Source organism: Harpia harpyja, chromosome 16, assembly GCF_026419915.1.
Source record: "Harpia harpyja isolate bHarHar1 chromosome 16, bHarHar1 primary haplotype, whole genome shotgun sequence".
In the NCBI taxonomy this organism is placed as follows: Eukaryota; Metazoa; Chordata; class Aves; order Accipitriformes; family Accipitridae; genus Harpia; species Harpia harpyja.
In genome coordinates this window covers 22,519,892-22,544,024 of record NC_068955.1, presented here as the reverse complement: position 1 = coordinate 22,544,024, position 24,133 = coordinate 22,519,892, and the positions used below count along the sequence as shown (strand labels likewise).

The window sequence follows — 24,133 nt, the reverse complement described above, 5'->3', positions numbered from 1 at the left end:
CCCATTCCACCTTAGTGTTCAGTGTCTGGCTTTAATAGATGTATTAATCACCATTGAAAAGTTGTATATAAAGTCATCAGCAGCACCTTCCTCTGCTTTCTTGGGTTCTAAACTGAAGCGTAAAGAGCCCAGAAAGGAAGGAGAGCTCATTCCAGACAGTCATTTGCCTGTCCCTGACAAATATTGGCTGAAGATATGAATAGTGACAGAGGTTTTTTTAAAGTTATCTTTGAAGAAGGACTTTCTGAGAATGTGGGAGGTAGGGTGAGTGTGAGGAGAGGGAATAGACAAATCAAGTGTCCATTTTGAATTTAAAATCAATGATTCCATTGTGAAAGTCAGACAGTATCAGAATAGACTTGAGCATATTTTCTAGTCTACACTTAGGGTGTTAATAAGGAATTAAGGGGAAAAAGAACAAAGCAAAATTAACATGATTTCAGTACAAACCGTATCACCACCAAAACAGAGTATTAAAAATATTACCATAGTGAGGTGCAGAAACCAGATGAACACTGTAAACAAAAGTGGGTTTCTATGTGAAAGTAGGTTAACTCTGGCCTTGTAGTTCTGCTTTCATAACTTGAACTGAGAAATTCTTTGCTTCTCTCTCTTTATCCATAGTGTGTTATATGGGCAGAGGATAATGTGGTCCACACCACAGTTGGCTACACTCCACCGGTCAAGTACAGTCTGCCAAAATAGCCCATAGCACCTTCTAGGTCAAAGGCATGCTATTGGCTGGAGTGTGAAGATTTTGTCTTATCACATTGAAAGAAAACTTTTTTCTCCTGTGCCATTCCATGTATATGTAAACATTCAGCCCGAAGGAAAGTACTCTTGTCAAAACTTGTTATACCAGTTCGGACCTGTACACTCCTGTGCCATCTCGCACTCAGGCATCTGTTTCAGTTTTCTGGTAGTTATGGTCCTACCATACTTCACTATCACTAACATCAGTCACTTTTTTATTCTCAAGTGTGGAGACTAACCGTTCTTTAGGAAAGCAAACAATAGCTTGGCATAATCTGCCAAAGACAAGAAAATTGAAGTTTCTTTCAGCAGCAGTTGTTTTAGCAGTCTTATAATACAGGGAACCTTTTCTATGAGTTTCAGTGTTTTGTTGGCTTTTGGTTTTTCCCCCTGTTGGTTTTGGAACAGATCCTAACCCCCAAATTGCTTTCAGGTGTTGCAGGCTATTCACTGAAGAGTACAATATTATAATAAGAGCCCACAGGATGCTGAGTATGTTCTTACAGGTACATAGCATGCTTTTCTCCATCCTGGCTTCTGTTGTTTATGGGTCCTAGTATACCCATTAATAAATAGGCAATCCTGCTTTCACTCTGCATTATTCTTCAGCACTTCTCAAACAGCATATTGCTTTGCTGCTACGTTAAATTAACTGGTATAACAACGTAATGGATTTCAGAGAGATGTACACCATTATAAGTGTAGCTAATTCTGTCTTTAAGCTATCTGCTCAACTTGTATGCTCTGCTGCATGTCAGAAGCCAGCACCCCCTCTCCTCAGTTCACACAGTTGCTCCTGCAAAGACAAAATATTCTGAGAAATAACTTAGTTTGCAGAATTCCAGAAAAAAATGGATTGTTCAGAATCTATTGCAGCTGATGAAGATGTTTACATTTGCTCCTTGTCCAGCAACTGTTGTGTCTCAAGGTAGTCCGATTAGAAAAGGTCTATAACCTGATCAAATAAATTAAAAAAAAAAAAAGAGAGAGAAAAAAAAATAAACAGTTACACATCTGCATGTGTAAGCATTACTGAGTTCTGCATTGACTATGGATTATAATACCTGGGTGAAGCAAGTTGGAGTGTGGCACAAAATTTCATAGAGAGCATATGAAAGCAAGCTTTTTCCATGCCAGGAAAGAAAACTGTGAAGGGATTTTTTTCCCCAGCTGAAAACCCTCATAAAACTGGAAGTCTGAACTGGTGGGACACAATTCAGTAAGACAGGAAAAAGGAGGTTTTTGACGGGGGACTCCCTAGTGCAGGAGAAAGCAGTGACTGGACAATTGCAACTTTGGTATTAGGTGGTTTTAGAGCTAGAGAGGGAGTTATTCCATGAGCTTAAAAACGATCATGGCAAGATTTCTCCTTTGTGGAGAGGGACGACTGGAAAAACTGACTACATTGAGACCTGGCTGTTTGCCTGAAAGTGGATGGAACAGGAATGAAACAGTATGGTTTATTCTGAGTATGGTTTATACAGAGGGATTCATAAAAGAAGCTGACAAAGCTACAGACAGAAAATTGGCCAGAAAGAGCATGGCTGCTGAAGAGGAGAAGTGGCTAACTGCTAACTTGGAACCACAAAAACTCAAGCATACTATGTAACATTTGGATTTTGACCCACCTGATTATGTAGCAACACAAAAGCAAACAAGCAGAACACACAGTGTGCTGGAATATCAAGCTGCAAAAATATTATGATAATTTATAGCCGCCTAGACCTGGTGATATTAATGTCTTAAAATAGCTGAAATGACTGCTTCTTAATTGTGAACATATAACCTGAACATTATGTCATTGACATGAAAAGAATCAGGCCCTAGACTGTGTTTGGCTTCTGTTCTAAGTTCTGTGTAATCAAACTGTTTGAAAACATCTCAGGTGGCCAAAATGGGTAACTTAGATGAGGCATTGCTCTTCACGCAGAGCAGCCTTGTCTCACACAGGGCAAGAAGCTTCCATAAGGTTTAATCTAGAGAAGATCTGAAGACAGTATAGCTGTTTCACAGTGTAATCTTTTCCTGTTTCAGTGATTATAGTAATTAAGAGCTTCACTTAAACTTCTTGTGGAGCTACTTTTCAGCCCAGCTGAAACACAAAAACCAACTGGGATGGTGTGGAAGACATCAGCAGTTTGGGGAAAAATGATCTAAAAAAATAGAAATAGAAAATTAAAAGCTTAGTGGAAACTTTCAATAAAGGTTGCACAGATGACAGCTGATCTGCTTCAGCAAGTGAGATAATATCTGCCAAAGAGCAGCCAATGATGGAGTACAAGCAACTCAGGACAGTGCTATGATTTATTCTTCTGTTGGCTAGATTGTTTCCAGCATGGAGAAAACACATTTTAGAGAACAGGGTTAATCACATGATTTTTAAGAGGTAACCATTAGCTGGGAAGAGAAAACACCCCCTCCCTGTGAACCAGATACATCAGGGGTACACAAACATCTACACTTACTCTCTGTATTATCCTCACTGCCATACCTGCAGAGCTGTGTTCTAGGAAGAATTTCTGACCGGTTTGTACATTCATCCTGTGCAGCATGAATGAAAGGTGAGCCATCTCTATCAGAGTGCTTGTAGGACCTCTGGGTGAAGAAACTTTAGTCTGAGTTTGTGATTCAGATGGGAACTCAGGTGTCCCTCTCACACAGACTTTTTTATTAAGGCCATGAAATGATTCCAGGTTTGAAAAGCACCTTGCTAGCTTGAGGACTACTCTTAACATCTTAGCTGGGTAGCAAAGGCTGATGCATTCGGGAACTGTGGGGCTTTTTTTTCCCTAGGATGTATGCAGTTCTTCGTTACTTGTCAATCTTAAATTAATGTTCAAACCTGGCTGCTGAATACTCATGTGCAGCAAACAACAGGGAAGGAAACGTTGGGTTTGTTACGTGCGTTTCGAAAGCATACGATGTGGAAATCATGTTCTTCGACAGGTTGGAACATTACTAAATGTAAGTTAACTCCATCGATAGCAAGGAGATGCCAGAGGAATGATGTCAGCTGAGAATCTGCTCCTGCATATCTTGCAATATTCAAATTAAATTAAAGTAAGGATTTAAAATTTACATGTGTAGGTATTTAGACATTTGCAGCTGTGAGCTTGCAAGTGATGGGCTATGGTGATAGGTGCATGAGAGACATGCCATCAACTAAGAAAAGGAAATCAAGTGGTGTATGATATCTACTGCTTCCTAGAAGTACTGGCTGTAAGGTAGTGCTGCTGTTACCATAAAGTCCCAGGAACATTTAACGTTACCAGTCCTGTGAAAAGAAGCACTGCATTTTTCAGCATAGGGCAGAGGTTGCTGACAAAAACGCTCAGGCACCGCAAAGATTGCCTGAGAAGAATTTGTCTGCCCCTTGCAAAGGGGAGCAGAGGAGCAGTTAAAAGGAAAAGGAAACACATTTCCCTTCTCCCTTAGGGCTGTCCTTGCTGGTTTAGGGAAGCTAACCATGCTGCAGAGTTCCTGAGGTCGGCACTAATGTTGCTGGGGAAGAGGAGGGAGGACAGCATAAACCGTCCTGGCCTGGGATTAAGAAAGTTGTTGCAGAATGGTCTCCCACAGAGCATAAAGATACTCTGGGCTGCTGCAGCTGCTGTAGTGTAGCCTCTTTCCTTCAGTCTTGCCCCGCATCTGAAAAAACAGCCAACAAGTAATGAATCATAACTGTACTCTAATACAAGTAGAATAGATTTAATACAAATGCCTTCAGTGCCCCCCCCCCCAAAAAAAACCCTAACAAACCCAAAAAGCCTGCAGAACAAGATAATTTATTTTCTTGAGATTGCTGGTATTAATATTTATACAACCTAACGCTTTGAGGCTACAATATTTAGATATGCCAGGGAGATAGCATTGTTCTATTACAGAACTGTGGTTGTATGAAGAACCGAAGCAAGCTTTTTTTCTTGGTTCCCAAATAAGAAATATAACCAAGACCTTCTGGTATTTCAAGAAGAGGTATGGATTTCTGTCACACCGTGGCAAATTACTTTTATCCTTTTCTTCAGGAGTGTATCATTGACGAAGACTGTGAAACAGGGAAATATTGCCAGTTCTCCACCTTTGAATACAAATACAAATGTCAGCTCTGTAAAACCCAGCATACAGTAAGTCCTGAATGAGATGTGATTTTATGTGGTCTTTAGAAACTCCATAAAGAAGTTATTGTTGCTAATGTCAGCAAGTCAAAATTGACAGAAAAGAAGATGCGAAGCTTTCTGCATGACGTTAAAAAATGGATGCATAGAGTGTTTTGAGTTGGGTTTTTTTTTCTGCCTGTTAACTAGGTTTTAAGGTTTCTGTTCTCATATGCTTTAAAACATGCACTCCGCTCCTCCTGACTCAGGCTTGACTTGCTGGGTGGCCTAAGGACAGTGTAAACAAACGCATTGTAGGTTGGCAGTGGAATGGGCAAAGAGGAAATACTGTGCCAGCTCCTAAGGCTCAGCTGACAGTTGGTCATTTCCAGCTCTGGATTCACACAGAGAATTGCAGCAACCTGTGCTCTTCCCTTCGTTGACAACTTGTACAATGCTGTAATGCAACTGTTACTGTAAATGATCCTCGTACATGGATAATTTACATTATTTAAATCTGTGAACCTCAGGAAGTAGTAAATTCCTGTCTTTTGAGCTAAAGGATAAATGTTCTTGGTAGTAGCTATGGTTAGATTATCTTCTGTAGGTGACAGGTGCCTGAGAAGTTCAGGCTTTTTCTGTGGTGAAAATCCAGTTTAAGAGCAGTCTGTCGAAAAATGCCGGACAGTTAAGTTTACAAGCAAGCAAACCTTGCTGTAAAGTCATGTAATCAATAGGATTATTATCATCTAAAAGCACCAGGCTGTTCCTGAAATTATTTAAATACTTACTTTGATAACTTCAGGGAGGTCTATTGACTTCAGTGGACTGAATGCTTGCTTAAACACAAGTCCTGAATGTATGCTCAAGTGTCATTAAGAAAGCTTATTCTTCATATTTTAGAAAATGTTAAACTGATATTATTCCATGTTAACATGGAATAATTAAAAATCAAGATTGGGATGACCTAATACCTACCCCTCCCCTTTGCAGTCCTCAGTATAACATTTGTAGGATAAAGAAAGTAAAAATTGGGTCCTAGCTACATTCCCATTGTAAAGTGAGCTCAGACTGAAGATGGTGGGATCAATTCCCTGACATAGAACCCTCACAATTACAAAACATTTTTCTTTTTAATTAGCAGGTCTTAATAGTGCTAGCATAGTCCTCCTTCTTGCCCTGTGTTAAGCACTTCCTGCGGGATCCAACGGAAAAGAAATTCTGATTTTGTATGGCTGCCTAGACAGGGCTTTACACAGACAGAAAAAAGCTGTTAGAATGCTGACCTCCAAGGAATCTTTAAGATGCTAATCAAACTACCTAAAAAAAGAAACAAAGTGACACACCCCTTTTATTAGGTTGATTTATTAGGCATGTATAGTTGAAACACTGGGTCAATTGTCATACAGAGCTATCTTTAGCTAGAGAGTTGCATTTCTGATTTGCAAAGAGATTTTTTTTTCCGGAGATTTTTTTCAAAGATTCTTGGTTACAAATGAGGTCTGGTTCTTAATACAACTAAAAATTGAATTTTAGTAAGACTTTTTTGCTTTGCTCTTTGAAAGCAATCCTTCTGAACAATTTGTAAATTCCTGAATGCATTTAACAATGGAAAAAAATCAGTAACATTTTCTATTGATAATGTTTCATTTATTAATTTTTTTTTTTTCCTTGATTGCAAAAGGCTTCCCTGAAAACCATATTACACTGTAGAATGTCTGGCTGCTGATCAGTTTTGATGTAAATGCTAAAATAAGAATTCAGGTTTTGTAAGATTGAAAGTATAATAGTATAGAAGGAGTGCTGTTACTCTGCTGTGGAGGTTCCCGTCTGGCAAATAGTTCTATGTATGCTTGAAGTGGAGAACCTAAGCAGTTCTGTTAAAACAGTGGGAATATGACACGCATATATTTAAAGCACATATATGCAGTTGTCTTCAGGACCAAGGTCTAATTCTATGTTTAGCCATCTGTTGATATATGTGATTAGTGCTAGAGTGACAGTTTTGTCATGTGCTTTTTCCATTTGCAAGCATTGCTCACGGGATGTTGAATGCTGTGGAGACCAGCTTTGCGTTTGGGGCGAGTGCAGGAAATCCACTTCAAAAGGAGAGAACGGCACCATTTGTGAGAACCAACATGACTGCAACCCTGGAATGTGCTGTGCTTTTCAGAAAGGTACAGAGGTTTTGCTTTTTATCCTATTCATTTTATAATACAGGAGTGCTAATATTGAGCTCTTTTGCCCAGGTGAAGTGGTTAAATCTCTACAGTATCAATAGGTCATTCTCCCTTGGTCTGTGGAGTGCGCTGTATTAACTTCATTATAAAACTTCAACAGAATTAGGAGTGAGAAACAGTCTGATGGGCTGCACAATGGTGCAAGAAAAGCTAGAGATGAGACCAGCATGAGAAGCATAAAAATCAACTGTTTCTAAAGGAGTCTCAGACATTTAAAAGTGGCAGAGCTCTGACAAATTTTCACCCAATAGAGCAAAAATAAGAGAATTAAAAATGTACAAAATAAATTAATGAGATTACTGAAAGTGGCTTTTCCTTCATATCAGCAAGCAGACCATCAGAATCAGACTGCAGATACATTTCATACTTGGGAGTTTTTTATGAGCCCTCCAGGGCACCATGCTATGCAATACTGACCGGACAGCCAAGATCCATAAAGGAATGATGTGCCAGATTATGTTGTCAGTCCACGTGGGAATATGAAACTTGATTTACAGAAGGGAGGAGAGGAGGAGAAGGTATCAGACCTGAAATCAGTCCTAAATCCTGCCTGGTGAGGGCCCGGCTTTTTTCTACTGTTTTCTACCCACTAGTTCCTCCCTGCTTTTATCATAGTTCACCTTAATTGTGTAGCAACAGGATACAATTCCAACCATCTCTACACCAGGTAGATACTCCTCCAGACAGCTTTTTTCTGGCTCTTGCTATGAGCAAGAGGTGACCTTGTACCTTCACTGATAGTTGGGCTGCCTGTTTCACTGCCAGCCTGCTGGTGGATCAGGCTACTAGGGCATTTCAGGAAAACAAAGGAGAAAGCTCAAACAACTTTTAAAGGCAAGTGGATCTGCTCAGCTTTTCCCTGTCAATTTTAAGCATGGCTAAACCATTTACAGGTTTTGAGCATTACACATTGGACCTTTGATGTTACCCAAATTTGGTTTCAGCAGGTTTTGGTTAGAGCAGTTTTATTTTCCTCTTCATCAGGTTTCTGCCTAAAGCATTTACAGGTTTTACCAAGCTCTGTCAGAGATTTCTTTGTACTCAGATTCCGAAATGAGACAGAAAGAGCACTTAATAAATGCCTATTACTTTTACCATGCAGGACTTTGAATCTCTGCTTATGCTGCAGAGATGAGTAAATCAGTAGTACGCATTCATTAGTGGTAATCGCACTAGGCTAGTCTACTGTGAAGGTAATGCTGCTTCTGTAGCCCTGATCTCCTATGGGATCCAAACAAGCTGTGTCTTCATGATTATTATTTCAGCTGCATAAGACATTCACACTAATTTGAGTATAAGTTAGTGCTTGGCTTGAAATGAAATTTAGTACAAACCTGTAGCTCAGGAAGGAACAATACAAAAGAATATTGACTGAAATTGATGGAACATTATTATTAAAACTTTAAATACAGCTGTTGGTTAACAGCAATGGATTTTTATTCTCTACAGTTGCCTGCTTTAGCAGTGCTTTAGGGTTTTTCAGGTCCTCCTCCATCACTATAGTATTGCAAAAGGTTGTCCTAATAAAGATTAGACTGTCTTTACATGTATATTTTTTATATAAAATTATAGTAAACTATGGAGCATTCGCTGCTTAACATATAATCTGTTTTGGAATTAGGAACTGGTAAGTCATATACGTTAAAGCATATGTGTGTGTCTGTGTATATACACACACATATAAATATTTTGACCAAGCCTGTTCTAAAAACTTAAATTCTGAACTCTTCACATATTTTATTCTGCCCTACCACAAAAAAAGAGGTGAATGAAGACAAGAGGAAGAAGGGAGGTTTGATAGGAACATCTGTAAGAGCTGAATTCAAGATTGACACTATCCTATTGACATATCCTTCTAAATAATTTCTTACACAAGTTGAAATTCACCCCTGTGCAGAAACAAGGGTGCCAAGCCCCAAATGCCATCAGACAGCTTTACCTATTGTAGAATTACTGTAAGAAATTAAATGGCCGAGTAGTTCTTGTAACCTCGTTATTTAGTCTCTGAACAATTGCTCTGTATTTGTGACCTCTGCAAAGAAATAGAATAACAGAGTTCTAAAATACAGATATATTTCTCTATTCGGATTTTAAACCATTTTTAAACCATTTTTTAAACCTATGCATTGCAAAAGATTCACTGTAATGTTAGTTTTCTTGGTTTCAGAAGAGTTTTTCAAATCTCCAAGGGATGGAGTTGTGCAGTACTACTGTATTGACAGTAGTCTCTTCATGAAGAAGCAGGAGTTGATCTTGCTCATTAAGCATAAACTTCAAATGTCTTACTCCCACCTAGTGGAAAGAACATTTAAGTTATGGCTCCCTAATATGTAAGGGGACTTAAAAAGAGATCAAATCTGTCTTTTTATATCTTGCACGTAGACTGAAAGATTAGGCCATCTCAGTTTAGCAGACAGTTAACAACAACTCATAAATTTAATTTACTCTGGCATGTAGAACTACTGTTTCCTGTGTGCACTCCCTTACCTGAAGAAGGTGAACCCTGCCATGATCCTTCAAACAGACTTCTCAACCTGATCACCTGGGAACTGGAACCCGATGGAGTGCTTGAGCGATGCCCATGTGCAAGTGGCTTGATCTGCCAACCTCAGAGGTAAAGTTCAAACCCGGGCAAGCAAATGATTTGAAATTTTTGAGGGCTCTCTTTCTGTGGTAAATGGATACAGCGCTTGCAGATTCTTCCACACTATAAAGTGTTTTAACAGCTTTTCTCATCGGTAGCATTGAACCTTTCTCAAACTTAGTGCTTTGTCCCACACAGATAAGCCTAACTGAGTTTTGCAACACCTTAATCCAGTGTGAATTAAGCTTGTGTATCAGGCTGGTACTGCTTTTTAATCAATCAGAAAGTACTAACAGCTGTTGAGATGTAACATTCCAATTTAATTCTTTACATACAGCTCTTGTCCACCAACTTTCTATGTTAGACTGGGCTCCTGTTAGGCATTTTGCTTGCTTCCATACGTAAGACATATTAAAGACATTTTAATACATGCAGTAAGTACAAACAGGCATGTTCCTGTACTACTGATCAGCTTTACAGAAGGTTACTTCTATCACAAGCAAAAAGGTATCTTTGTTTCCACTTTCCTTCAGTTTCAAACTAACCTGAGAAGCCAGTTTCCTTACTGCTGACTTAAGATCCACTGTTCAGACTTGAAACACTTCATACTGTGCAGACTTCTTTGGTATCATTGAGTTTCGTGGAATAGGAAGTGGGCTGACTCCGTATTTTCTGCTAGAAGCTAAAACTTTTAATATATCATGCCTTTAATCATTCTTTAAAGGACAGTTATTTGCATTATCAGCAATTTCTTTGGGAGAAACTGAGATCATTTCAGTTTTGCACTAAAAGCATTTTTAGAAAACCTACATGTTATTTATGAAATAAGCTCTCTAAGTTTGTTCCTACACTACAATTTTCATTGACTTTCAACAAAACAGCATAGCTGTGATAGAGATGTAGATTATATTTCTCTCTTTTTCTGTGTCCAACTCTGCTTATACATTTTTTTCATGCATGAAAAGTAATTGGATAACATTCTGTTTCATAAATGTGATCTAAGGAAGCAAGCACAGTTGATCCCATCCTTTCAGCACCAAGATTTTAGTTAATGTGCAAGTACCATTAACCTCAGGGAAGGTACGTCAGCAAATGTCATGTCTAGTAAGGAGGAAAACATTTCAGATGAGGATATAGAAACACAGAAATGAATTAGGGTGTGAATATAACTGAACTGTCCAGCTATAGTCACAAGAATTACTTATCTGTTTACAGTTATCACAGATACAGTAATACTGTGCACACCACCTGCCCATGACTCACACGGACAGTAAGATAAAGCTGCTTCTGTGAATTTACGTGGTGAATTTGAAGGTTCAGATAACATTTTTTATTAAAAGAAACAGCCCACCTCTGCTTGAAATGGCCTTTGGCTATATGTTACTAGTGAGTGATAAACACTGAAACTATCAGATTATATCCTAGAGAATATGGGGATGGTTTGCCCACAAATGGAAGTCTTAGAAATCCTAGAAAGCAAAACATGCAAGAATTTAAAATGTACACAAAATAAGCTTCAGGAACATCTTTAGTTCATTTACGCTTTGTTTCCAGTGAAGGAGGATGCAGCTTTAAGCAGTTGTTGAGGGGTGCCCAGCACAAGCAGTGGTCACCTTCCACTCTGTCAGGACCTGTAGCCCTGTTCTGTCCCATGCAGCGCAAAGAGGTAGCGGATGCACCGTGATCAAGTTCTATTCCCCTGCTTCTTGTCAACAAACGTAAATCACTCTTGTTGTCTTCTAAAGTTCCTACAACAAATGTGGGATGTTTGTTTGCAGGCAGCTGAAGCTACTTTTCAAGACGGACAGCAGCAACTACAGCTATTACACTATCCTGTTTAGAACCAAATATATAAAATGCTCACAGTTTTCTCAACTCTACCGCTTGATGGCAAACGACATTTTTTCCTGCATTCCTTTTAAGCTGGAGTATCATGTTTCTTAACTTGGTATTATGATATGAACAGAAGGGACTAGTCATCACCACTGCGTGTAGGTAGAAGGGCCAGTTTGTGCTGAGGTCCACTGCCATCTTGTGTCCCAGTATCAAAACAGTTTTTGTTACTGGGATCTTTATTCTAGCTCTGTATGTGGAAATCTCATCTTTAACTGCCCAGCTGTCAAGCATGTAAAAATCAGATGTTTATGAAGTCAGCTACAGTAGATCTGACAGTATTATGCAGTTAACATGCTTTCATGTGGGGCAAGAATGAAGACTTTTATTAAGGAACTAACAAAAGAACATGAAAAGATGTACTATATGACAGATGCCTCTCTTTTTCCAACAGCCACAGCACTACATCTGTGTGTGAACTGTCTGCCAATGAAACCAGGAATAATGAAAAAGAAGATCCCTTAACCATGGATGAGATGCCATTTCTCAGCTTGATACCCAGAGATATTCTTTCTGATTATGAAGAAAGCAGTGTCATTCAGGAAGTGCGTAAAGAATTAGAAAGTCTGGAGGACCAAGCAGGTTTGAAGCCTGAGCCTGACTCAGCTCGTGACCTGTTTTTGGGAGATGAAATTTAAAGTCCAAACACCAGACAGTTTAGTTAGTTATTTCTAGAAATTTTTGTCTAGTGTCTTGCTTATATAAACCCTGAACACACACTGCTGGATAGAAGTGCAATAAACAATGTCTTTGATGAGCATCCTTTTCTGTGCACCAAACCTGCATGTTCAAATTATTGTTGAATTCATTCAATCCTTGGACCAAACCTTCTGTCAAAGGCAAATAAGAAATATATCAGTGTTTCTTCTGGATTAGTACTTTCCCCTTGTACATTAGAAATAAACTTACCAGTACTTGTACTCATTAAAAGATGCACATAAGCATAAATAATCTGAAGTTATTAGTGACTGTAGAAGTGACTTTTGAGTATGTATGTTTAGAATCGTTTATTTTTCTAGGGTAAGAACCATCTACTTTGGACTGTTTTAGTCATTGATTTTAAGCAATATTTTTTCTTTAGCAAATATAATCAGTGAAGCTGCAACATACAGATTCTGGGTGTCATGTCCCCCCCACCACACACACATTGTGGAAGGATAAAAAAGATAAAGGATGCTTACCCTTTTAGATGAATATACCCAGAGCTTCTTTCCAGCTGTGTACAATGGATGCCATCTGTCCTGCAGCAGCCTTCAGCGTAACTTAAGAACTGGTGTTCCATAGCTAGAGTATCCCTTGAGTTTTATACTTTCATATACAATGGTTGTTGGCCTCCCCCACTACATAAGGGGCATACTATCAAAAAAAGCCTACAACATTTTCCATATAAATAACAAATAGCATGTACATACTTATATCCATATAATGCATTGGCTTCTGTATAGGAACTTTCAACCTGACTGTTCAGGGCTCGCTCTCTCTCAAGGGCAAAATATACTATTTAAAATGGCAGAACAAACAGCTAACTGGGCTGAATACAAAGAATACAGATTCCCTATTGTACATGGAATATGTAAAGTATCAATGTATAGGAGAACACTGCAGCTGCAGTTAGAAGGCTATGTGTAAGCTAGAGCTAAATACAGTGCCACATACATGGCAGCATTCTGCACTACATGAACATACCTTCTTGGGTAATGTCAATTAAGGGATCTGTTGACTATACTCCATCATCACCTACCCTTTTTGAGAGAGGCAGTGAACATAAATTCATTACTTCAGTTTAGCAGTAAGACAACCTAAATAGCTTCTTGCATTTAGAGACTTGTGCTTCTACTTGATTCTATTACATCCAGAGAAAATTCTCTGAGAAATGGTTTGTGCTTTTAATACACTTCATAGGCATAAATCTGTGTTACAAAACGTGATTATCATTACCATCTTGTCATTGATTTAAGAAATCAATAGCAAGCCAAGAGTAAAATCTATCAAACTTCCTGGCTCCCAGCTGTCTCAACAGTTTGCTGCAATAGCTCTTCCACTATTAATGTTTTTTTGGGGTATAGATTTCACCATCAGTTACTGCACATGGTAAAAGATGACATGAGGCTCCAGCCAAGTAACTTTTCATGGAGCTTCTTCCCAAATAATCCCTACTGCTTATGTCCAATTTGGAACAGTAGAGCACCAATAACAAGAGCAGCTACAAGACTGTGCTACTGGCTTGCAAGTCTTTCACCACTTTTGGTCTATGAAAGCTTTTCAACAAATCCCTTGAGTACCAGAATTAATGTTAATAACCATTATCATTATGAACAGGAAGGATATTTCATCAGAACAGACTGACTTTAAGGATTCATTTCTACCACCAATTCTCACACTGACACATGCACACATACACATGCTCTCAGAGTTCACTGAATTTACCTTTCCTTTCTATCCCTAGTAAAATTACTGTGCTTTAGAGACAGCCCATAGTAGTGGGTTGACCCTGGCTGGATGCCAGGTGCCCACCAAAGCCACTCTATCACTCCCCCTTCTCAGCTGGACAGGGGGGAGAAAATATAACAAAAGGCTCGTGGGTCAAGATAAGGACAGTTTAATAAAGTGAAAGCCAAGGTCGCGTGCGAAAGCAAAGAAAAACAAATGATATTATTCTCTACTTCCCATCAGCAGGCAATGTCTAGCCACTTCCCGGGAAGCAGGGCTTCAGTACGCGTAGTGGTTGCTCCGGAAGACAAAAATGCCCCCCTTCTGTCTCCCTTTACTTAGCTTTTATATCTGAGCTGACGTCATATGGTATGGAATAACTGTTTGGTTAGTTTAGGTCAGCTGTCCTGGTTATGTCCCCTCCCAAGATCTTGCCCTGCCCCAGCCTGCCATTGAGGGGGGGGGGCAAAAATGTTGGGGAGACAGCCTTGATGCTGTGCCAGCACTGCTCAGCAGTAGCCAGAACACTGGTGTGTTATCAACACCTTTCTAGCTACTGATGCAGAGCACAGTGCTATGAGGGCTGCTGTGGGGAGAATTAACTCCATCTCAGCCAGACCCAATACACCCATCTATACAAAGAGAAGGAATTAAATATTGCAATTTTCCTGTTACAAAGTATTTTTTTAAAGAGCAATAATTGTCCGTAAATACTGCCCTCCTTAAGGATAGCATTATTCTCCCTTCAAGTTTCTTGATGCCTCAATTCCTTAAAGTGTTATTATTCATCAGAAGTTCAGCAAGATCTCTGCTGAACTAGGCAAATTAGAAACTCAAGGCTTTTTGTTTTTTTAAAATGCCTGTGGTCAAACTCAAAAATGTTTGAAATTATGAGAATGTAAAACAGATGCTGAAAAATGTCTCCCAGAACAACTCCGAATATATTCCAGTACTTGTACAGTAGGAAGTGCACCACTGGACAGGAAATCTTTATAAGGATGCCAGTTAGTCCTTCTGCCAAGCCTTACAGATTTAAAATTAGCTTCTTCAAAGAAGTTCTCAACACAAGTTTCCCAAATAGGGCTAGAGATTAAGCAAGGAGTATTTGGAATTCTTTTCTTAACCCTACTTTATTCCATCTCTACATTTTTGCCTCTCCAATGTCTGAGTTTGAAGAAAATTCATGACCCATTTGATAGTTAAATTTTTTCTCTCTTCCAAAACCTCCAAGGATCCTTTAGCAGTCTATATACATATGTAAATGGTAGTTTAATGAAGTACTCTACCTACTGGATGGTACTCACTCTATGCTTCCTTTGCTCCTGCTTCCATCTCATCTATGTTGGACAAGAGGTGGCACAGGTCAAACAGAAGGGGAAGAATGAGGGAATTCCTCTGCACAGTGCCTGGTTCTCAAGCTGCCAGATTCCTCAGGATTTTTAGGTTGCTGTGGGTCAGCATGCAAGGAAGAACTGAACATTCAGTTATAGAAAATCCTTTTTCCTCTCTGGAGCAGAACTTGGCTGCCATACATATCTGGGGCTTAGAAGTTTCAGTGGTGAGGAACTCAGTTCTGGAAAAGGAAACTCAAAGAAAAATTTGGTGTGAATAAAAGAGGAGCAGCAGACAGGCTATAAAACACTTCCTGTAATACCGTGTACACGCAGGGGGCAGGGGGAGGTGTGCATATGCACACATATATACACACAGCCTTACAATTCTGACATTGCCTTGGGAAAATCTCTATTTCCATGAAATAATTCCGTAATTTTTCAAATAAGAACCACAGCATTTAATGATTAAAATAACACAACAGAATGAACAAATGTTTTATTGGCATGTTCATTGTTGTAAACAGCATCTGGCATGAAAAAGTTTACCAAAATCTTTTGATTGTTATAAATTAGGTGGTTTTCCAAAAACTACGGAGAATTGTTCTCTATTGATCTTTATGGACCAAAGCAAAAAATTGCTGTTCCTAGGCTTTGCAATGAAATCATGTTGACTGCATCAGTCTTTGCACCACAACCTGAACTACCAAGTTTGTATGTTGAGGTGTTAGAGGTTGCCCCAGTATTTGACTACATACAGCTACGGAATCAACTCTGGGAAAAATAAAATGACTTTCAGTGGGTGGAGAAGATGCAAACTTGTAATAGTCTCAAAAACAAAACGTACAAAAAGTAGCTGAACAAAACAAAAACTTCATTAACAAGGCGAAATACAACCCTAAAGTACCCAGCATTGTCACACATAAAATGAATACAAATTTAAATAGGCAACTATACTTCCAAATGTACACAATGAATGTTGATATGTGAAAAGAAATACCATGGTAAATAGCTGAACTGCAGTTCTGTTAAATGGATAGGGCAAATTTTATTTACACATTGAACGCAATATAATAGAGCTGCTCATTGGCTTCCGTAACCTATTAAAAACCAGTTTACCTTACAACAGCACTTCTGCAAAATGAACCAACACCTGCTGGCAGCTTTCTGCAGACACCTCTCAGACTACCTGTTTTATGGAAGAATATTCTAAAATCTTACACTTGCAGCACTTCCATTTCATCTTTGACCCTTTTCTGCTGCTTTTCTAGAACCAATGTGTTAACATTTACTTCAGACTCTCTGATGAGGTAATGCGTGTATCAGTGAAACAAACAGAAAAAAGGATTCTTTCATGGCCTTTGCACAGCTTTTATTATTAAGCTATGAGTATCCTGTTTGAGGCTAGTTTCACTAGCTACTATGTGCACACTGTCCTCAAAAATTTCCACTCGTTTCCCTCCCCGCCCACTTTTGAGTTCTAATCTTTTATTTGCACATCCCTTTTAGCTTTACAGTACATTTGACTATAGTGCACAACATGATTCCAAGTCAAACAGTGACCCAATGGGGCACTGCGCTTCTGATTGGTAACACAGCCCAATCAGTGCTGGTGTCAGCGCTTTACACCTAATGAATGTCCTGCCGTAATGGCACTACACAGTAGTAGTGAACCTTTTTATTTTAAACAAAAAAATTCCCCAGGGAAAATGCTATAGCGAGTATCAGTCTTGAGTCAAATCTTTATTTGGTGCTCCATCCAGATAAATTTTTAGTGCTTTTTCTTTACGAGGAGAGTAGGTTACCCGGTGTCCAGTTTTCTGGAGTCTGCTGCTTTCTTTTTTCATCAGTTCATTTCTCTGCTCATCTGTTAATTCCATTAACTCTTCAGTTCTATCCCTGAAATGTAAATATATGTGAAAATTCAGATTAATACAATAACCATAATTAGATTTCTGTAATTTTTTCACTTGGAGCAACTTAGTAAAAAATACAGCTAAGCATAATACTCCTTACAGATTATTTTCTTCTCCAGAAACTAACAATCTGCCTAAACCTGCTTTTCTAACAGAGACATTCAGCATTCTAACTGACAGCAGACCCAGGGGAAAGCAGCAAGAAACAATCCTATACTCCTCCATCTACCTGGTAACTCCTGTTCTTTATAGGCAACTACAACTCTGCTCTTTATTCAGTCACAGTGACAACAACTGGAAGCAGCACATCAGCCAGCCCCTACTAGAAACTACCAGCTGCTCTCCCAAATTATTTTCTTCAAGGCCAGCATGTTACCAACCAGCTGTTTCCCCCAGACTCACATGTAATTATGAAAAATACTGTAGGAGCAATGTGTTCATGAGATTGCCCCACCCACCAAGTTTAGCAGAAATGACAATATTCAAGCTCCTAGTCCTCAAAATACTGCCTTTGGGCTACTGCTGCCAGCTGATGAACATTTTTCACGTTAACAAAGTTTTTATCGTAACATCCTTTTTTCCAAAGGAGCCATACTAATTTCTCGAAGAAATAAACTCAGAAAATAGAACCCTTGCTCTCTAAAACCTATGGCAAGACTCTCACAGACTCCACAAGGGATATGGTTCTATTTTCAGACATTAAATCCACATATACACTCAAGCATAGCAACTAGTTTTGCATTCAGCATTATTTTCAATGGTTTGGCAGGGAGGATTGAGTAAAAAAGGGTGCAGTGTTTGTTTTCTTAAACAATAAACATAATTAATATTCAGGTTTTTAGGAATCTGAGGAGCACAAACATTTCAGCTCAATGTTTTAAACTCTCTTTCCTTTAAGACAACATAAGAGTATTTTTTATGCTTCTGTTGATTACATCACCCCTCAAATCTTAGACACAGGTTTTTACATGTTTTATTATACTCTAATAAAATACATACCTATAAAATATTACTGCACCATCATCACAAATGTACAGAGGCCAGACATTCAATGTAGATACTTTAGGATTCCAGTCCAAGTCTTGGTGAATCTCTAGTATAGAAATGTCGCATGGAAATGTTCCTCTACCCTGAGAAGAAGCAATCACTTAGTGAATAAAATAACTCATAATCACACATCCATGCCATTAAAAGGTAAAAATAGACAAAATCTTACTTACCTTTGCAAATTCTATGTTTTCTAAGGGTATTCCACTTATTTCACTCAGCTGTAAAGTGAAGAAAAATGGTGGATTTAATATTATTCCACAACAACATTACGCAGTATCTACATAAAGTCAATAGACCTGCCAAATCTAGAAGTCAATTAAAATATTCGAAAGTCCTCCAATGATCCCAAGTATTAGTACAAAATTACAGTGACAAGGTACAAATTTTTTACATTTCTAAGTTACTAGTGTGTCACAAATGATGCTGGCTGTGGCGGTGTTTCATCACATTTCTCTTAACAGTGAAGGGGTGGCAGAAAAAAGTTAATAGAAACAATTAATTAATAACATCCGAGTTCCAAGATACAAAGAGACCACCTGCCTCACGTTAAACCTTCAGGTCCATCAGTTAGCCCTCAGCAGTTTCCCTGTATGAAATGAAAGCTATTATCCAGTCAACCTGTGAGCAGGAAAAGCCATAAAATATGCACAACTAAACCCCAACTCCATACACACCTGCACTTCCTACCATAACAACTCCACAGTTCCCCAACAAGCACCACTGGCTGCTCTTCCCCCTTGCAACTGCCCCTGCCGTGCACCTCCCCAGCACACAGAGTGCATCATCCATCCCCTGTCCCCTGCTGCTGCTGCCCAGTCCTAGCACCCATCACAGGGTCACCCGGCTGTCCCTGGCACAGCCCTGGTGGTGCTCTTCCTCCACTGAGCAGTCTCACGGACAGGTTCATCACTGCCTCGCCCTTAACTCAAGTGCAGGCTGCAGTCTCGTCTCCACGGCAATGCAGACACTAACTTTGATTTGTGTTTATCTCTGGCTGCTTATTTTCCCAAAACTTGAAGAGCTTTCCTCTCTAAAATTCTTGCCTCTTTCAAATCTGCCATTAAAACATACATTTAAATTAAAGTCATGGTGAGAAAAAGACTAACAGCCAGTGTAACTTTCTAACCCCCATTTCCTTAGGAAACTAGGATAAATAAACAATACTGACAAAAGCCAGACAAATTCTGAAATGTATTAGCCCTACACTCTGCTAATAAAATTTGTCTGAAAGAGGCGAGCTGGCTGAACACATCTATTACTACAGATCTGTCAAATTTCTCTCATTACTGGTGGGAGTAAAAAGACTAAGGCCTCTCAGAGAGAGTGCTGCTGAAATTGCTCCCTGCACATCAATTCTTAAGACAAAAAGCCAAGAGCAGTCAACTCTTTCTTCAGATACAAGCGAAGACGCAATCTTGAAGACTGCATGCAAGAACCTGTAGTCATAACTATTTCTACCTGAAGAATACAAGAAGCCAGTCCATAGCTTAATCTGTGTACAGACACAAATCCAAGGCTGTTGCATTCTATGGTAGCTGAACAACGTTCCTCTTTCCAGCCTATGAACTAACCCCTAACGTACAAATGCCAAGTGTTTTAGTAAGGTAATACTTTGGCAGACTTCACTGATACTAGGATTTTTGCTGGCCTCAACATCCAAAGTGGCCTTCTTACATCTGGGTATTGCCACATATAACTAACTATTTCTCCAAGAGCGGAACCCTGTGATATACTGGATTAATAAAATAGTCTCAATACGAGACATCTACTCTAGATTTCTGCTAGGATGGCACACGCGTGCTTATCTGTTCGAGGGTTCTGGCCTTATAGATAAAAAGATACCAAAGCCATATTTCTTTCCAACCAAAATATAGTTCAATTACTTGGTACAGTTACACTGTCCCTGAGCAACAGCTCTCAAATTCAAGTATGAAGAGGCTGAAAGGTTTGGTATTTTGGAATGCCAAAATAATAGCTTAAAAAACTAAAGTGACAATACTTTAGCTTTTCTTTCACATGTGTTTTTCAAGGATAAGGGACACAGATAATATTGTGCTGCTTAAACTTCAAGATATGGCCATGTTTTTTTGGTTTGGTGTTTTTTTTTTTTTTTTTTTTTTTTTTTTTTTTTCAGGCATTGACCTGAATACTTTGATATCAGGCCATTATATGAAACTTAGAAGTAAAGCTGATAATTCATATGGCTTTGGTAACAGGATGGGACAGGTTCTCAGTTCCTGGGAAAAAAAAATAATCACCATGCAACAAGATTTTTGAAGGTATGACATCTGTGCTTCCCCAGTAAGGACATAAATAAGGCTCTATGATACCACAAGAAACTTGCATCGCGTTACACATTTTACCTTCTCTCTTAATTCTTCAACACTGCTGCTTTCTAGTACTACTTCCTGGAAAGAATCTAGTTTCATCTCTGATGGCCTCCATCGTCTCGATAAAACAGCAAGTTGTGACATGGATTTCATCTTTTCTACTCCTAGGAGAGAAAGAGAAATTTCTTATATTAACATCACAAAACATCCTATTTAAAATTAGCGGTTTTCCATAGCATAAGCATACTCAAATACAGAAGGCTGCACTACATATACATACACAAACTAACCCAGTAAGTGTGCTGTAAGTAGTCCACAAAAAAAAAAAAAAAAAAAAAAAAGGCAGGGGGGCGGGGCAGGGAGGGACTAGGACTTAGTTGAACTTTTCTTTGTTATCAACTCCTTTGAAGGAATTTTTCATAGGCAGCATCTCTTAAAAGCCATGCCATTTATTCTTATTTTGGGTGCATTTTTCCATCATACCCAACTTGGTTATACACACACTATCTATCCACCTAATCAGAGGCTGGCCTCCAGATCTTGCATTTGCATGAGGCCTTCCTCAGCAGTCTGATATTTATTAATGCACTTCACTTTCTTTACCAAAATAAGCTTTCCACATTTGACTTCTAGATTTCACACACTAAATACACACTTTTTATTAAAGCCTGCTTTATACCTACCACAAAGAGTTCTAGTATGTACTGCCTCCAGCTTTTTTGTATCAGTTTCAGGTAACAGAGCTTTCTCTTGTTGACAGGGTAATACTGTTAATGTTACAATCAGATAAACAGAAGTGATATCAAAGGGCTGATTTTATTTTTATTTTAAATCAGTCTATAATTTTGTAATTCAGCACACAGAACTTGTGGCTTAAACATTTATGTCTACCGTTACATGCTTGTTTTGCATGAAACCACCACTGTTTGTCCCTAAATACCTTCTACAGTCTTGCCTATGACTACATTTGTGCCACCTTTCAACACTAACCTATTTTTCAAAATGAAGATACAGCCACCTAATGCTTCTTGTATTTATTTCAAGTCTGAAGCAATTACATAAATTCTCTTCAGAACCAGAGAATAACTAACTTAAATATGTCTGCAACAGTGTGATGTAAAGCTGCTATGCTAAGAAACTTAACTGTAAGTTATTCTAAGTTGCATTATTTACTTTCCTAACGTCTTCAGTGCTTAGCTGAAGAACAAGATGAAAGCAACAGTGATGGTGGAAGGCCTTACAAACCCTGACTTAAAGTAGTTGCCTTTACGTTCATTCAACAACCTCTGTGGTAGCAGCAGGTACATACAACTTAATTTTCACAGAATACAGTGGGATCTAGCTGCACCTTCTACAGTTGGATTAAAGCAGCACCTTTTGGTCAGAGCTAGACAGTTATACAAAATATTACAGAATACGTGGAAGCCCTGTAGTCTATAATATGGTGTGTGTGTGAACCAGGTGGGCTGCAGTGGTCTAAAAAGTAGTATATCCAAGACCTACTCACTACAGAAAGAGTACAGCAATTAATCTAAAACTAATCCAAAAATATTTAAAACTGTAAAGTTTTAACCGAAGTGTGAGCTGATACATGTGTCTATAGGAATCCACGGGCCTCCTGAACCTCCCAGGTTTATTTCAAATTTTGGTACTTGCATTGGCACAATTCTGTTAAAAATTGAAAATACCAGGATCAAACACAGCTGCCAAAATACTGGAGTAACAGCTAAATGAGACTCCTTAAGCCAGGTATGCCTGTGAATAAAGTTCCCGAATGAATGGAATACACATTCTTCATTTATCCATTAACAGCAATATCTATTAATCTAAAGGAAAAACAGCATGGCCTACTTTTTCCCCTTAAATTATGCTTTTGCATTCAGAATCAAAATTTTAAGTGTATATGCAAAGGATAGCTTAAGAAATGACATATTTTTAATGGTATTTAACAATCTGCTCTCTAATATTTGATTCCAAAGTTGTTTTGATGAACAGGGTCTGTTCAAAAATTTAGCACTTCATGACAAAAGGTGAGTGTTTTTTCACTCCTGTCTGAAAACTACTAAATGATTGAACAGCTGTGCCGACTTTAAAAACAAATTATGTATGTATTAGGTGTATATACACACACACACACTTCAGCTAACTACAAACGTCACCAATACTAGTCCAAAAATTACACACAAATAAAAGCGTAACATACAGGCATTCCTATGGTTTTTATGTACAATGAAAGCATACACATTCAAAAAGCTGCTAGTATGTCCAAAAGCTTCCAGTGAACCTACAAAACCATGCTGCTATTAGACCTTTAGCACATCGCAGCCACAAGAAATCTGCACTTGCACAATCCCCCTCTAGCTTCATGCAGAGCTTTTATTATTTTTAATTTTTTCTAATAAAATGCTATTAAAATGTCAGTAATAGTCTGTAAAAAAAGGAAAAAAGAGAAAGTACATTTTCCAATGTTCTCCAAGGAAAAAAAAAATCTCTAACATTATCTTTACTTTCTCTTGACGCTATATCATTACCATCAAGTATTTCTAAGAAGACCTCCCAATTGCTTGAAATATTGATATCTTCTTCATAGATATGATAATCCAGAAACACAGTGCCTGGGTTCTTCCAGGTTTTCTTTCGTAGGCGAAACCTGTAAATACATCACGAAGAAAACACTGAGTTTTTATCTGCTCATAAACACTTACCACTGCCAGAGATCAAAACTGAGTATTTTCTGACAAAACTGAAATACAACTCATTTATGCGAGGTTTGGTTAGGTTTATCAGGAATGATTTTAACATTCTGAAATAGTCCTAACAGCAAGGTATCACTACTGGCTCTTAGTGCTGTATCATTCATAAACACAAGGAAAACAAGCCTGTGTTGTTCTTGTTCAGTTCAAGAAATGTATAGGGATTTAGAGGAAGAAAACAGTTTCCTATTTAGGATGAGAAAACAGAATACTCCCAAACACTTCTGATGCAATTTTGCTGCTCCTCTCTTTTTGTTTTTTTTGAGCGGGAACTGGGGAAGAAGGGGAGAGGTGGAAGATTAGAGAAGGCTTGGTGTCTGATTTATGTACTTAGTTCTACTGCATCAATTGGGTCACAATACAAAAGCATGAGCTTTTATTTAGATATGGAGATAAATAAAGGTATAAACAACTAAAATGAGATTAAACATGAGTACAAAACTTTAATTGTAGTGGTTTCTCCACACACAAAAACAGGCATAAATTTTGTGATGTGCCCCACAGTTATAGGGCACTAGACAACCCAAGCATGGCAGCCAAAAATCCTTTGGCCCAGTCATGGTGAGGAAAGGAGAAAAACATGGTCCAAATCTAGGTTTCTACTCCTTTACTTAACAGGAAAGGGCCAACAGTTGTCTTCCAATGTTTTGCTCCAGCCTGATTTCAGGCATATGTCAAGGCCCCACCAGCTTGTTTGCCACACCTTACAGGTTTTTCTTAATTCCAGTGAATACAGAGCTTCAGCTATTCCACAGTAAA

At 38.6% G+C, this 24,133-nt stretch overlaps 2 protein-coding genes across 7 annotated transcripts in view; one reads left to right on the top strand and one right to left on the bottom strand.

The window, feature by feature from the left end:
* The window catches only part of DKK3 (dickkopf WNT signaling pathway inhibitor 3), a 29,571-nt gene extending 17,050 nt beyond the window's left edge, over positions 1–12,521 (top strand). Inside the window, exons 4-7 of one of the 2 annotated variants that reach the window (XM_052811823.1) lie at positions 4,782–4,877; positions 6,880–7,024; positions 9,545–9,701; positions 11,959–12,521. In XM_052811823.1, coding sequence (XP_052667783.1) covers positions 4,782–4,877; positions 6,880–7,024; positions 9,545–9,701; positions 11,959–12,202 — 642 coding nt within the window. In that variant the 3' untranslated portion in view covers positions 12,203–12,521. Of the gene's footprint in view, positions 1–4,778; positions 4,878–6,879; positions 7,025–9,544; positions 9,702–11,958 lie in introns of both variants that reach the window. The other variant, XM_052811822.1, reaches the window with a different exon arrangement.
* Positions 12,522–15,809: 3,288 nt separating this feature from the next.
* Positions 15,810–24,133, bottom strand: part of USP47 (ubiquitin specific peptidase 47) — a 58,921-nt gene continuing 50,597 nt past the window's right edge. For all 5 annotated transcript variants that reach the window (XM_052811816.1, XM_052811818.1, XM_052811817.1 and 2 more), the window contains 5 exons: positions 23,153–23,271; positions 20,655–20,785; positions 18,462–18,509; positions 18,241–18,371; positions 15,810–17,224 (listed from right to left, as the gene is read on the bottom strand). In XM_052811816.1, the coding sequence (XP_052667776.1) occupies positions 17,050–17,224; positions 18,241–18,371; positions 18,462–18,509; positions 20,655–20,785; positions 23,153–23,271 (604 nt within the window). In that variant the 3' untranslated portion in view covers positions 15,810–17,049. The remainder of the gene's footprint in view (positions 17,225–18,240; positions 18,372–18,461; positions 18,510–20,654; positions 20,786–23,152; positions 23,272–24,133) is intronic.